This window comes from Rhododendron vialii, chromosome 3a (genome assembly GCF_030253575.1).
Source record: "Rhododendron vialii isolate Sample 1 chromosome 3a, ASM3025357v1".
Lineage (NCBI taxonomy): Eukaryota > Viridiplantae > Streptophyta > Magnoliopsida > Ericales > Ericaceae > Rhododendron > Rhododendron vialii.
Window position 1 is genome coordinate 12,864,029 of NC_080559.1, and position 15,483 is coordinate 12,879,511.

General features: G+C 36.4%; 1 protein-coding gene across 3 annotated transcripts; it reads right to left on the bottom strand.

The window, feature by feature from the left end:
• Positions 1-688: 688 nt before the first annotated feature.
• LOC131319539 (uncharacterized) lies at positions 689-15,235 on the bottom strand. 3 transcript variants are annotated; one of them, XM_058349826.1, is made up of 8 exons: positions 14,600-15,235; positions 14,444-14,474; positions 14,317-14,340; positions 14,058-14,182; positions 12,973-13,055; positions 3,559-3,627; positions 3,251-3,380; positions 689-1,716 (listed from the first exon to the last, which is right to left on the bottom strand). In XM_058349826.1, exons 1-5 carry the CDS (start codon positions 14,835-14,837, stop codon positions 13,045-13,047), a joined length of 429 nt encoding a protein of 142 aa, XP_058205809.1. In that variant the 5' UTR covers positions 14,838-15,235; the 3' UTR covers positions 689-1,716; positions 3,251-3,380; positions 3,559-3,627; positions 12,973-13,044. The 3 variants fall into 3 exon arrangements, with proteins under 3 accessions (XP_058205809.1, XP_058205810.1, XP_058205807.1); XM_058349827.1 differs by lacking the exons at positions 689-1,716; positions 3,251-3,380; positions 3,559-3,627 and adding exons at positions 9,947-10,158; positions 11,954-12,022; XM_058349824.1 differs by lacking the exons at positions 689-1,716; positions 3,251-3,380; positions 3,559-3,627 and adding exons at positions 10,185-11,577; positions 11,954-12,022.
• Positions 15,236-15,483: the final 248 nt, after the last annotated feature.

The window sequence follows — 15,483 nt, forward strand, 5'->3', positions numbered from 1 at the left end:
ATTTAGAGGTAGAGACAAGTTCCCCAAACCTAAATGATGAATGACACTATACTTAGAATAGTTTATGATCAACTTATGCCGTAATGCAATTGAAATGCATGAACAAACCTAACATCAACTCTTACTTCTTAATCTTCATCCCTAATAAGGAACCAAACGCAATAAAATGATGGATAATGTGTTGCAATGCTCCATGGCCAAAGTGTATTGTTCTCACCATATCCAATACAATAACGTGAATTTAAAAATGAAACTTATACCATTGGAAAGTAGACTTCTTCCTCATCGAATCGGTGGGTCATACATTAAAAACGGAGTTTGGGTAACCATACTACGGCTTCGCAATTATTACTCAACATAACAGTAAAATTGGTGCAAAGACAATTTTGGGGTCAACTTCAAATGCAAATCTGTTATTGCTCGGACATAATTAAGGTGCACGTGATGTATCTTTGAAAAGATCTCTGTGTCTAGTTTCTAACAAAACAAATGGTGCATTGGGTCTCGAGCTAGTAAATATGGCCATTTTCCCAAAGTCCGTCAGTGCTGTAAGATTTTACGCGGGAATAACAAAATTAACCGAAAACACGAATTAGACCAATCCTAATAGCACCCACATCTGTTCTTCAACATCAACAACGTGTCAAAAAGGTTCTAGGTACAAAATTCATGGAAATTTATGCAAACTATGCAACTGATTTGGTGCAATCAAAACCCATAACATAATTCATAGAATTCCTACATGGAGATGCAATAGCTCACCCTCTAATCATCATACAACCTACAAACTCACAGAAATCATATACGAGGACAACGTTTACCTCTCAAAAATCAAAATCTTCAAGTATGGCTTCTCTCTCTTCTCTAGTGCAAAGCCCTCAATTTCCAGCTTCATAACATCATCCAAGAAAATCTTTTCAAGAATAGTAGACACCTAAATGTACCACATGCACTAGCTAATCATCGTTTTCCCCATCAAACCATGCTTTAACTGAAATAACTTTCTCTAGCATCCAGGCTCAGACAGATCAGAAAAAGATCAAAAAAGAAAAAGGCAAGAGACTTCCCCACAACCAAACCTCAACCTAAGAGACTTTCCAAGTGAAGCAGGTACTTTCTCCCAAATCATAAAAGTGTACGCAAGTGACAAACCCTAAACTCCAAGAGGGGCAAAGAAAATAAGTTGGAAATCTTGCGTCCCTATTTTACAAAGTTTCATATTCATGTCTTTTGGCATGCATTCTCACTCTTCAAAAAGCTAATGATGTGAATAAACTAAAGTTACTTACCAAAAACCAATAACCTAAAGCCAGGACCCATATAAAACGAACTTGTATGGAACAAGAACAGCTAGTGGGCACCATGTAGAACAAAGGGCCTAGAACTATAATTGTCCACAAAACTTCGATTGTGCATGCAAAAAGACCACATCATCCATCAAATTCCAATAATTAGATTGTAGAGACGCGAGACTGAGCGGAAAATATAAAATAATAATAGACATCCATAACAAACAACACAAGCACAAGAGCTGTAACAGCAAGCCAAAAAATATCTATCAATAAAAAGAGAAACCATGCAAAAGCTGCGAATTCTTTTAACACCGACATACCTCTTGATCTATGGAGAATACACAGAAGAAATAGGAGACATCATTCCACCAAACCTCAATAAACAAAGTCGAACCATAACTGAGTCCTTTAAGTTTGCATGCACCTAAGAAAACTCATATTTGTCACGGTTCTTCTAACCCATTGAATTTTAGAGGCACAAACATCAAGAAGAATAAAAACTGTGGGAAAAAAACAAGACAATAAATAAATTGGATAGATTTACCTATGACTTGTCATGCCACCAATACCAAGGGAGAATAAATAAAGAATATCTACCAAAAGTACAACTACCAAGGCTTCCCAGAGGGAGGATGATTGAACTTGAAGATAGTCCTCTCTCGTCTTCCAAAGAACCGAAACAAAAAACCTATTGAAACCACCCAACAGACCATTAAATACAACATATGGAAGCGGTATAGAGGTCTAAATATGCCGAAGTCAATCGCCCCAATTTTTCTTCGAAGGCCACAAATAAAAGCCGAAACCATAGGAAAAGATCCAAGACTCCTAACAACAAAAAACAAAACTTTGGAGGCTAACAAAGTACAACCCTCCTCCCCCCGCACTTAGGACCAGCTACGTAAATGATAACACAGTCAGTCGAAATATTAAGATAAAAATAAGAACTTATGTAAAGCAATCATTTTCAAATAATACATGCAGACTTCTAGAAGGCAAGACCTAACCAACAAGTTGAAATACTTTTTAAAGCTACTTGCTTAACAACTTGAATCCCACTAACAACCTGACTGCATGGAAAAGACAAGTCTCACACCACATGATTGAAATAAACTTCAGAATGCCGCTCGATAACCTTTTGCACAAACAGATCAGAAAGAGATAAAAAAGAAAAAAGGCAAGAGACTCCCCCACGACCAAACCTCAACCTAAGAGACTTTCCAAATAATGCACGTCCTTTCTCCCAAATCATAATGAAGTGTATGCAAGCGACAACCCCTGAAATCCAAGAGAGGCAAAGAACATAAGCTGGAAATTGTTTACCGAAAAAAAAAAAACATAGGCTGGAAAGCATCCCTATTTTACAAAGTTACATATTCATGTCTTTCGGCATGCATTCTCACTCTTCAAAAATCTAATGATGTGAATAAACTAACAATACTTATCAAAAACCAAAAACCTAAGGTCCGGACCCATATAAAGTGAATTTTAATGGAACCAAAGCAACTAGTGCACACCACGTAGAAAAAAGGGCCTAAAACTGTAATTGTCTACAAAACTTCTCATGCAAAAAGACCACATCGTTCATCGCTCTCCAGTCATCAAATTGTAGATACATAATACTGAGCGGAATATATAAAATAATTATCATCCATAATAAACAGCACAAAAGCTGTAATAGTTAGCCAAAAAAATATCTATCAATAAGAAGAGATAAACCAACCAAAAGCTAATAAATTGAATAATTTGCCTTTGTAGTCTTTGCAAATTCTTTTGACACCGACATGCCTCCTGATCCATGGAGGATACACAAAAGGAATAGTACCCATCATTCCACCAAAGCTAAATAAGCGAAGTCTAACCATAACTGAGTCCTCCAAGTCAGCATGCACCTAAGAAAACTCATATTTGTCACAATTCTTTTAAAAAAAACACAACAGTAAATTAGATAGATTTACCTATGACTTGTCATGCCACCAATACCAGGGGAGAATAAACAAAGAACGTGCTCCAAAAGGACAACTACCAAGGCTTCCCAAAGCAAGAATGACTGAGCTTGATGATAGTCCTCTCTTGTCTTCCAAAGAACTGTATTGAAACCACCCTACAGACCATAAATACAACATATGGACCTAGTATAGAGGTCGAAATGTTCAAAAATTAATAGACCCAATTTTTCTTCGAACACCACAGACAAGAGCCAAAACCATAGGAAAATATCCAAGACCCCTAACAACAAACAAAACTTTGGAGGCTGATGACATACATTGTCAATAGTATCTAGGTATCTTCCTTTGGTATCCATAAATTGCAGTTGCTACTAACCATCATAAATCTGATTATTTGACATTACATTTTTTCAGCTTTTGTCCATCGCGAACATATGAATTCATGAAGAAATCTCAAACAAGAGAAAATAGCTGCAAAAATAAGTCAAACAACAGTAGAACTCGATTGTCACAAAACTTTCTTTTTGTCATCCAAATTAAGTAATGTCATCACATTCTAGAAAGTGTTCGAGATATGCCCTATCATATGCTTTTAGTTATGCTAGTGATACTTTAAATCGTAAGATTTGGTAGTGTACATATTAGTGGAGGTAGCTGACAGAAACCAAGACAGAAATTTACCCTATTAGCAGTATGTCACATCAAACAGACATGTAAAAAATAAATGCCGGTATCAAGGTCTGTTTCTTTCATATGGCAATCTTAGGATTCTGTTTCCTTCTAAGACTTAACCCTGTTGCACTTGATAATGCACTGAAAGACAACACTAAATTACAAGATCGTACAAGACACTTGTAGTGAACGAAAGCACAATTTCCAGCCAATAGAACCTAAAACCCCTTGGGTAAGCACCATGGGGAACTAAAAAATGTGGGTGTCAACCAAAAGCTACATATAAAAGAAAAAACGCTTGGAAAACTTTATTGGATCAACGACTATTCCACGAAATCCCACGAATCTAAGATCCCACCTTAAAAGGCCAATGCAGCATTTAAGTTCAATATCATCTTTATCCTAACCTAAACTTGGATAGAACTCTTATAATGGTTGTAGCATTACCTAGAATCCAACATATAGAGAACACAAAAGAGGTCAAGAAAAGTAACCAGAGGCGACCGTCATTCAACCTGTGTGAGAATATACATAGACCTACAGATCAACCAAACTGGACAAGGCGACCAAGATAACATAAATCAAACTTCAATAAAGTTTGATGGACCGGATTCCAGCTATAATTATTAATAACAAGAACAGCCCACGAACAAAATTGCGCTAAGAATGAACTACTACCCCAACCGATGTGAACATAAAAAAATGAAGAATGGTAAAATGGACATAATACCACGGTAGTCAGTATTCTCCACAAGGCACCTTTCCCAACTGACTTTGCCTCATTGCTAACAAAAATCACCAAAAGATACCCAAGAAAACAAGATTAATACATTTCAAAGCAATAGCCAAAACAAAGCTAAGCTTACCCAACACTTTTTAGCAAAATTATTGGATACATGTGCACCACAAGCACGCAAAGAAACGAAGCTACCTATAGGAATATTTGCTACAATGGAAGAGAGCATCACGATGCATTAGGGAATTTGCTAGCTAGGTACAGCTCTACAACAACCACTTGCCACGATTTAGCTCTAATTCAACCTTCATGATGTGCTTCTTACTAGACCACATCTATACCATGTACCCCAAAAGTTAGGATGAGGAAAGGAAATGAAGGGGGATAAATTAGGGAGACCCTTGTCTGCCCAACTATATTTGCTTTCTACTTGAATGCAATTCAGAATGCTGCAGGGAATCACATAACGAATAAAGGATAAGAAACTGCATTCAAATAGGAAAGGGCCGCCAAAAAAATCTAGAAAATTTGACATTCAATACTACCCACAAGATGCACATTCATTTATCTCAGGTGAAGAGCTGTCTGACAAACATAGAGGGAGGTTGTACACCCTACTATAATCTTTCCCTTCCCAAATTTTAGCTCTTGCGTAACTGCACATAAACCAAATACGTGAAAATCCAGGACAAAATAAAGCATTACTTTGGGAACAAGAAAGAAAATGTATAAGAAACATAACATTAGGAACGGAAATGAAGGAAGCACGGAACCACATAACGAATACCATCGATGACAGCGAAAAGAACAAATAGCGAACTAGAACAACAGGTTTACACACCTTGAGTATTGTAAACATCAAGTAGAACAAGAAAATTACAACAGTGAACCGTCTCAAAACCACATCAAATAACAATCCACCATAGTTTGCATTCCCACGGCATGTGACAAGGGTTTGCCTATATGTGAAGGTAAACCTCAAAAGTTCCTGATAAACAAGCACAGAGACTGTACTATTCCACAAAGTAATAAAATCTCAAGCAATGGATGTTTCAGTTAAAAAGACTGATAATAACCATTCACCGGATAATGTAGTTGTAAAGAGAATCACATTATGCTTGCAAAAATCAGCTTTCCAAATAACAATTTAAAGAAGGTTGAAACTTGGAAGACATATTAAACAAGGCCAATAAAATGTTTAAGAAAATTTTTAGAAAGAACAACCAAGTACTTGAACCGCATGCTGGAGTATTTAATACCCAAGGATAGGCAATAATCACTTTGGCAACCAACATAAAGAAGGACAAGGAACTGCAGAAAAAAAAAATGGAAACATCACTAAGAAAATTCAACAAAGTTAACCACAATTTTACTAAAACCATACATTCTACATGACTTGTCAGTGCACTATGTAATGACAGCCACATAGGGATGTAGCCTACATGGCAACAGACATGAATGTGCGAACCTGCCCCAAATCCAACTGAAAGCTATGTTAATGGAATAATAGATGTGCCACCGGTATTACACTGCAGTCCTTGTTGGAAACATCATCCGAATTTTAGAAGATGCATAATGATTGCATTTGAATAACAACCATTAGATAATTGATGTGCCAAACTCAACGAAAGCAACATTGAAATCCAAAGTGCTGGAAGTCAACCCAAAAACATATAGTTACAACAAGTGATTAAGTTTAACCATGAGTAAGGAGGACAACCTATGAAGAACCAAATTCCCTATGGATGAAATTAAACTGGGCCCAATGGTAGCTTCTATATAGGTTTATCCTTACGTTAGTCAGACCAAAAGGCTAGACTAGAACGTGAAACTTCAACATAGATCAACATCTAGGGAAACATTCCCAAATCTAAACTTGACAACAAATGAAATCCAGTAATATCCCAGAATATAGAACTAAAAACACTAACCCTCTTTCCCACCAATAAAACAAAGAACGATAAGATGAAACAGGAGAGGGTTTAACATGTTAGAACGATAAGATGTAATAGGAGAGTGTTTTAATATAATAACACTAGGATAAATGCTCTCTGTGATGTACCTTTTCACCCGGCATGTGAAAAGGTGCAAAAATAATAATCATAAATAATTACAAATACAAAAAAATAATCACAAATACAGAACTAAGAGAGAAATCAGAATGCAGTTGTAAAGAGGAACTAAAATAAAGCTCACACATTTCAGTAGCACACAAAATTATAAAGAACACCTCCACCAACCATACAAGCACTGAGAAACAATAAGGAGCCAATCCAACATCTACAAATAGAAGAAGAGAGCAACTCAATGCCAATGGACGAAGCACATAAAAAGTAGTAGATAGGGGATATTGCTATCTGGGTACTGCCATATTATCTTCAACGAAATGAACAGTATTTATCATGGTTCCATCAAACCCACTGTAGCAGATGTTTCATAACATTCCATGGGATGTGAACCACATCTACATGTGTATATGCAATTAGGCCAATGGAAAGACGAAAAAGGACAGAATAGACAGAGGGGAAAAACAAGACATTTGGGATATTTGGAGTTGCTTTCGCAATACCAGACACCTCCAAAAACACAATTCTAAATTCAACAAATGTTCCAGGGAAAAGCCTATGGTGGATAAGAACACAAATTAGGAAAGAGAGAAAGAGGGTGAAAACGGTGGAAATATGTAGGCATGCCATGTTGCTCAAGAACCTAGGTGGTAATCAAGCTGATGTTGACCCTTTTCCGTAACTATTCCATTCCAAAAATAGGAAGTTCGAAATAATTTTTTGTTCATTTGGTCCAAGTAGCTAACATAGGAAATGACAAGGAACTTCCAAAATATGATGGAAAGAATAAAGATGATTCAATTTAACTTGCTCAAACACGCATGACCCAGGCACATGTATAAGGGAAAAGGGAGGGTGGGGGGTCACAAAGATAGTAAGACCATCAAAGCAATAGCTTGAAAGAAGTAACAAAGGGTAAGACAGAAATAACATCTAATGCACCTCATTATGCCAATAAGATCTCATCAAAAGGAAGACAGTACAAAAGACATGGATATTTAATATCTTGTTACTAGTTGAAGGAATATACCATGTTTTACCCTAGAGTTCAGGCCTCATTATGTGATCGGTAACAAACCAAATCTGTAGTGTAGGGCAGTTAGAAATTTAGGATGATTGGAAGGAAAATAAAATACAACAATGAGCAAGGAGAGAGACCTTGGGTGATCCATAACACCAACTTCTTTGCCAAATAATCTTCAGAGTGCTGCATGACCTCAGGCAATATATTAAGGAAAAGCATTAAAAGCATAGGGAAAGAGAGTAAAAGAAGGGGAAATGGAAACTTAACATTCAGTATAAGCTACAACTTGCACCATCGTAATGGATCCTCTAATCCCGCAAAGACTAGTTTACTACAACAGAACGCCCAAATCTGAAATAGGAAAAGAAGCAACAAAACAAGAAAAAGCAACAATCCACCAAGCACTCAACAAAGAAAAAGCATAAGGGAACTGCAAAATAAGGAGCCAGATGATGTAAATCACTTGCCCAAACTTTAATTGCATGCACTATCTACATCGATAGCCCCGTAGGGATAGCTTTGCATGTGTAAAATTATGCATACCTGCGTAAATCCAATAAAAAGCTGATCTCAGTAAATATGTGAAACTAAATGTGCATCATACGAAGAAATCCCACCATTTCAATCAGTTTCAGTAGTTCACACTTAGAGCTGATCTTTGATACTGGAAAAGTTTGTTTACAGATGCATGAGCGGCCCCTATATCTAGTTCACTTAAATATATTACAATGAGCAAGAACAGGTGAAGCTAGAGCAATCAATATTCATCTGTATGTTCAAACCTTGTCTTCCTTAGTGTTTTCAGAGTTAAAAGCATCAGACTTCTCATGAAGTACCTCCTTTAGCTTAGTCTTTAATTCTTCTTTGTTTTCACATATCTGATAACCAATTAAGAATTAGCAAAACCCCTTAGGAAGCATTTCATATTGCAATTTAGTAGATGTGAGTCATGTGACAATCATGGGAGATGAGACAAAAGATGATACATTCATGTAATTCCTCCCAGTAAACAAGTGAAACAAAACTGCAAGGAAAGATAAAATCCCGGACTACACCAATGCAATGAATATAAAATGCCACACAATAAAATCATTTTTGCATAAACAACTCAAGAAAGGCTAGAAAAGTTGGAAAAGGTCAAGAGACACCCACCAAGAACCACCTCAACAATGCACTCTACCTTCTTATACAGATAGATCCAAACAAACTCTCCCCAATCATAACTGGTCAATAAAAAAATAGGTTCCATTAACTTTCTCCCAGCGTGTAAATTGAAAAAGCTAATTGTTATTCAAACAAACAAATAGAGGAGAGAATGCTAACTCCATACCCATCTCAAAAGCATATTAATATTTCTTACTTTTAAGTTTGGAGAAAATCTTTTCACGTGATGGCTGTCGAGCTAACAAACATAGAACCCTCCTACTCCTCCCTCCGGCCTTGGGACCAACTGTGTAAACGATTACACAATCAAAGTTGGAATATTGAGTTAAAAAATTTAACTTATTGAAGAAAAGCAAATACTCGTATTATCAAATAATACATGCAGACTTCTAGAAGGCAAGACCTAACCAACGAGCTGAAACACCTTTTATAGCTACTTGCTTAGCAACTTGAACCCCACTCAAAACCAGACTGAATGGAGAAGACAAGTCTAAGACCACATGAATAACAAAAAATTTCAGAATGCCACTCAATAACCTTCTACACAAACAGATTAGAAAGATAACAATAAGGAAAAAGGCAAGAGACTCCCCTACGATCAAACCTCAACCTAAGAGACTTTTCGTGTGATTCAGGTCCTTTCTCCCAAATCATAACGAAGTGTATGCAAGCGACAAACCCTAAAATCCAAAAGGGGCAACGAAAATAGGCTGGAAATCTTGCATTCCTATTTTACAAAGTTACATATTCATGTCTTTCAGCATGCATTCTCACTTTTCAAAAAGCTAATGATGTGAATAAACTAAAGTTACTTACCAAAAACCAAAAGACAATAACCAAAGGTCCGAACCCAAATAAAGTGAACTTTTTATGGAACCAGAGCCGGTAGTGCCCACCACATAGAACAAAGGGCCTAAAATTGTAATTGCCCACAAAACTTCTTTTGTCAAAAGACCACATTGTCCATCGCTCTCCAATCATCATATTATAGACACGCACGACTAAGCTTAAAATATAAAATAATAATCATCCATAGCTGTAACAGCTAGCCAAAAAATATCTATCAATAAGAAGAGATAAACCAAGCAAAAGCTAATTAAGTAAATATTTTGCCTTTGTAGTTGTTGCGAATTCTTTTAACACCGACATGCCTTCTGATCCATGGAGAATACGTAGAAGGAATAGTAGACATCATTCCACCAAAGCTCAATAAACACAGTTGAACCACAATTGAGTCCTCCATGCCTGCATGCACCTATGAAAACTCATATTTGTCACGGTTCTTCTAACCATTGAATTTTAGAGGCATAGACATCAAGAAGAATAAGTACTGTGGTAAAAAAAACAACAATAAATTGGATAAATTTATCTATTACTTGTAATGCCACCAATACCAGGGGAGAATAAACAAAGAACATGCACCAAAAGGACCAAGGCTTCCCATAGGGAGGAAGATTGAGCTTGTTGAAAGTCCTCTCTCATCTTCCAAAGAGCCGAAAAAAGAAACATATTGAAACAACCCTACAGCCCATTAAATACAACATATGGAAGTAGTACAGAGGTCAATTGCCCCAATTTTTCCTCGAAGGCCACAAATACAAGCCGAAACCATAGGATAAGATTCAAAACCCCTAACAACAAACAAAACTTTGGAGGCTAACAAAGTACAACCCTCCTCCTCCCTTCGAGCTTGGGACTAGTGGTGTAAACGATAACACAGTCAGATTTGAAATATTGAGATAAAAATATTAACTTATTGAAGAAAAGCAAATATTTTCAAATAACTCGCGTAGACTTCTAGAAGGCAAGACCTAAAGAACATGCTGATATACATTTTATAGCTACTTACTTAACAACTTGAACTCCACTCAAAACTAGAGTGCACGTAAAAAACAAGTACCAGACCACATGAATGAAATAAACAGAAAAATGGCACTCAATAACCTTCTGCATAAACAGATTAGAAAGAGATCAAAAAGGAAAAGGGCAAGAGACTCCCCCACGACCAAACCTCAACGTAGAGAGTTTTCATGTTATCCAGGTCCTTTCTCCCAAATCATAATGATGTGTACGCAAGAGACAAACCCAAAATCCAAGAGGGGCAAAGAAAATAGTCAAAAAATCTTGCATCCCTATTTTACAAAGTTACATAATCATGTCTTTTGGCATGCATTCTCACTCTTCAAAAAGCTAATAATGTGAATAAACTAAAGTTACATACCAAAAACCAATAACCTAAGGTCTGGACCAATATAAAGTGAACTTTCTATGGAACCAGAGCAGCTAGTGCGCACCACATAAAACAAAGGGCCTAAAACTGTAATTGGCCACAAAACTTCTATTGTGCACCCAAAAATACCACATCGTCCTTCGCTCTCCAATCATCATATTGTAAGCACGCAAGACTAAGCGGAAAACATAAAATAATTATCATACATAACAAACAGCACAAGAGCTGTAATAGCTAGCCAAAAAAATATCTATCAATAAGAAGAGATAAACCAAGCAAAAGCTAATAAAGTGAATATTTTACCTTTGTAGTATTTGTGAATTCTTTTACCACCGGCATGCCTCATGATCCATGGAGAATACGCAAAAAGAATAGAATACATCATTCTACCAAAGCTCAATAACGAAGTCGAACCATAATCGAGTCCTCCAAGTTTGCATGCACCTACGAAAACTCATATTTGACACGGTTCTTCTAACCATTGAATTTTAGAGGTACGGACATCATGAAGAATAAGTACTGCGAAAAGAAAATACATGACAATAAATAGATTGGATAGATTTACCTATCACTAGGAGAGAATAAACAAAAAAAAGATGCATCAAAAGGACAACTACCAAGGCCAGAGGGCTGAAAAAAGAAACCTATTGAAACCACCCTACAGACCATTAAATACAACATATGGACGTAGAACAGAGGTCTAAATATGCATAGTTCAACGCCCCAATTTTCCTTCGAAGGCCACAAATACGAGCCAAAACAATAGAAAAAGATCGAGACCCCTAACAACAAACAAAACTTTGGAGGCAGATGACCATACCTTGTCAATAGTATCTAGGTATCTTCCTTTGGTATCCATAAATTGCAGCCGTTGCTAACCATCATAAATCCTATTATTTTACACTACATTTTTCAACTTTTGTCCATCGCAAACGTATGAATCATTAAAGAAATCTCAAGCAAGAGAAAATAGCTGCAAAAACACCTTAGCATCAAGTCTTATAAGTCAAACAATAGTAGAACTCGATTGTCACGGAACTTTGTTTTTGACATCCAAATTTAGTAATGTCAACACAATCTAGAAAGCATGCCAGATATGCCCTATCATGCTTTTAGTTCTGCTAGTGATACTTTAAATCGTAAGATTTGGCAGTGTACATATCAGTGGAGGTAGCCGACGGAAACTGTCACGACCCAATATTTTGAAAACTAATGATATGATTTTTAGATGTATATAATTACCTTTGATCAATGTGGAAACCAAATTTATAAGCATCAACAGTAACGCCGTTTATTAATCTGAAAAAGGAAACCCTTAGCAAAACTTTCTTTTTACCAACTAAACAGCTTAGAACCAGATATCAACACAAGCTAAAATCTAAAAGTCAGAGTGCAAAAACATGTCCTTCCACTAAAAATCCTTCACTTTGGTACCAAATTTAAAAAAAAAAGAAAAGAAGAGAGAGAGAGATTAAACCTCAGAAATCTAAAATCCATTTCTAAACTTTTCAAAAGAATTCAAATTAGCCACCTAGGCACCGCTACATTACATAAATTTATACCAAAGTAAAAGTTCCTTTGTTCATTTACCAATGAGCAACTTCAAAACTTAGGCACGTTGATAGAAATTGGATGAAGGATATCATTTTGGATAAGCAATCAACATTTTACCTTTTGCCTGAAGCCATTAACAAAAATCTAATGGGACAAGCCAATCAAGTACGCACTAGATAGCAAAGACTGTTGTGAACTTCCATCTAACTGGTAGAACAAACCATAAAATATCACAAGGAAATAAAAAGCACAATAAAGATGTGATAGAACCAAGGCGATTATAACCTTAAATCCATAACAGGTTTAGGGTACATTCATTCGTCACCTTTGTTCGTTTACTTTGCCCCACATATACAACTATCCTATACCTGGAAATAGAAGAACATCAATGGTCAACACAGAATTACTATTGCACGTTGGACAGAGTCAGAAAGTGAAAATTAATGCTAATACAAAGTGAGAATAATATTGTATGCATGACTTATGTTTTGACAACAGGATACCCACAAAGTTGAAGGGGAAATTCTACGATACTACTATTAGACTGGCCATGTTTTACTGCACAGAGTTTTGGGTACTAAGAAACAACATGAGAATAAGAACAGTATAGCTGCAATGATAATGTTAAAATGGATGCGTGGTAAAACTTTGCAAGATAGAATTAGAAACAAAAGTTCTATGGAATGCAAGGGGTAGCAATGATAGAAAATAAGATGAAAGAATATATTAAAGTGGTTTGGACATATCTATCCTAAACCAGCCAATGTGGTATTTAGAAGGAGTTGTGGTTGTGGTAGATGGTAGCAATAAGGAGACAGGTAGACCAAAATGGCAAAATTGACTTTAGAAGCAGTAGTTCGAAAAGAAATAGCAATTTAGAATATCACAGAACACGATACCCTCGATAGAGTTCAATGGAGGAAATAGATTCATGTAGCCAAACCCCATTTATTTGGGCCATAAGTCATAACTTACGGTTCAGTTTGGTTTGTGTGTCGTAAAGGGGTTATATTGAAAAACTAGTATTTCAGGAGGGTCAAGTTGTCAACTTCATAATCTTGTATGAAGCTATACAAGCTACCTCATGGTAGCCTCGCTGCCTGCTATTTAAGAATAATATGGGAACAACAAAGAAAGCTGTTGGCTAATACAACTGCCTGTTGACTAATACAACAGCGTAGAAATATCTCAGCAAAAGTCAACGTTTTGGAATGCAAATATTTGAACTTAACTGCAATGAAGATAGCAGCTCAATGGATGCTAAACAAATTGGCCGTTGGTTTTCATTTGTGTGATACAATAAGATCTGCTTTCCCTTTTGACTTGTCAAGAAAAGATCTGCAAAACTAGTAATGAGCAACAAACCCTACCAGCAGTACATGCAAAATGAATAGAACCAACTGCAATCAAAGCATCATGAGGTAGAACATTGTGCTTTGTGAAAATTTCAACACGATGAGGAACCCACTCATCCTTCTGTTCCTTATGTCCAAGCCTAAACCCAAAACTCAGGAAGTACAGAGGAATAAGACACTATGAAGAGAACTGAAGTTTGTCAGTCCTTGGAAATGTTCCTCAAAAGCATGCCTACAAGGTGGCAACTTGAAATCTAAAGAAAAAGCTACCAACCTTCCATAATCACCACATCCCCACCTGGAAAATTGAACCCGATAAAGTGCAACTCAGAATATGTACTGTAAACTGCTGAAAGGGAAACACCAGAGAAGAGAAAGGAAGAGCTGCAAGAAAAGCTTACGTGTAAACAAAGCCATTTGAATCCCCAACAACTGGATGCCAAAAATACAAAAGGTGAAGTAAATAAGCCTTGTAAAGAAAGTAAGAATGGGAAAGTAAAAGAAACGATAAATATACCTCATTCAAAACATGTATGATTTGATGATATGAAAAAAACCTGTATGATTTGTTCCACAAGCAACTTTCACGATCATTTCTCCAGCAAGGGAAACAACTACTTTAGGGCATGATTGGGCTTCATAAGCAAGCAAAACTGAGCTATTTCTTGTATTGTACTGCATTGAATCGAAGTTGTTACGAATATTGAAACCAAAATCAATTAAGTGCATAGGCACACGCAAGCACCTTAATAATTGTAGGCACGTCATTAAGTACATATCTATATGACTGGACATAATCTTTGTGTCGAAAATATGATGCAATATAATTTCTACCAAGCCAGTTTGAAAGCTAAACAAGTACACTCTTCAGTAAGTCACGCCCTATTGGGTCTAATAAATTTAGCGACCAATCAGAATCTCATTGTCATGGTTTAAACACAGCATTAAGGATGAACATGTTTCAAACTTTGATCAACCTGTAGTTTCTTTCTGACAAACTCTACTGAGTAGTGCAGTCAAAGCTAGGAGAGATCTTCAATCAGATAGGAGGATCTTTTATTTGATTGGGTTCCTTTGATCCGATTTCTCGTGCTCTATTATGGTCGATTAAGCCAAAGATGAAGACGCATTTTTTCGCTATGTAAATAGAGGGCAAGACTAAGTGGCAGACCCTCAACCAAAGAATGAATTAAGGTGATAAGAGTGTTATCAGAAGACCTAAGCTTCGGAATTGAATAAATGGCACATTTTTCGGTCAGCGGATTTCGGTATTTCTATAAATAAGAGTTATGCTATTATTTCTTTCATTATTTTATTTCCTCATTGGAAATTGAACTGGTTTATTCTCTTCTGTATTCTTAGTAGATTCAAGAACTAACAATGGAATCACACACAAGAACAGCCAGTGAATAGGTTCGTTAGAGCTTGTCCCACATTGGTT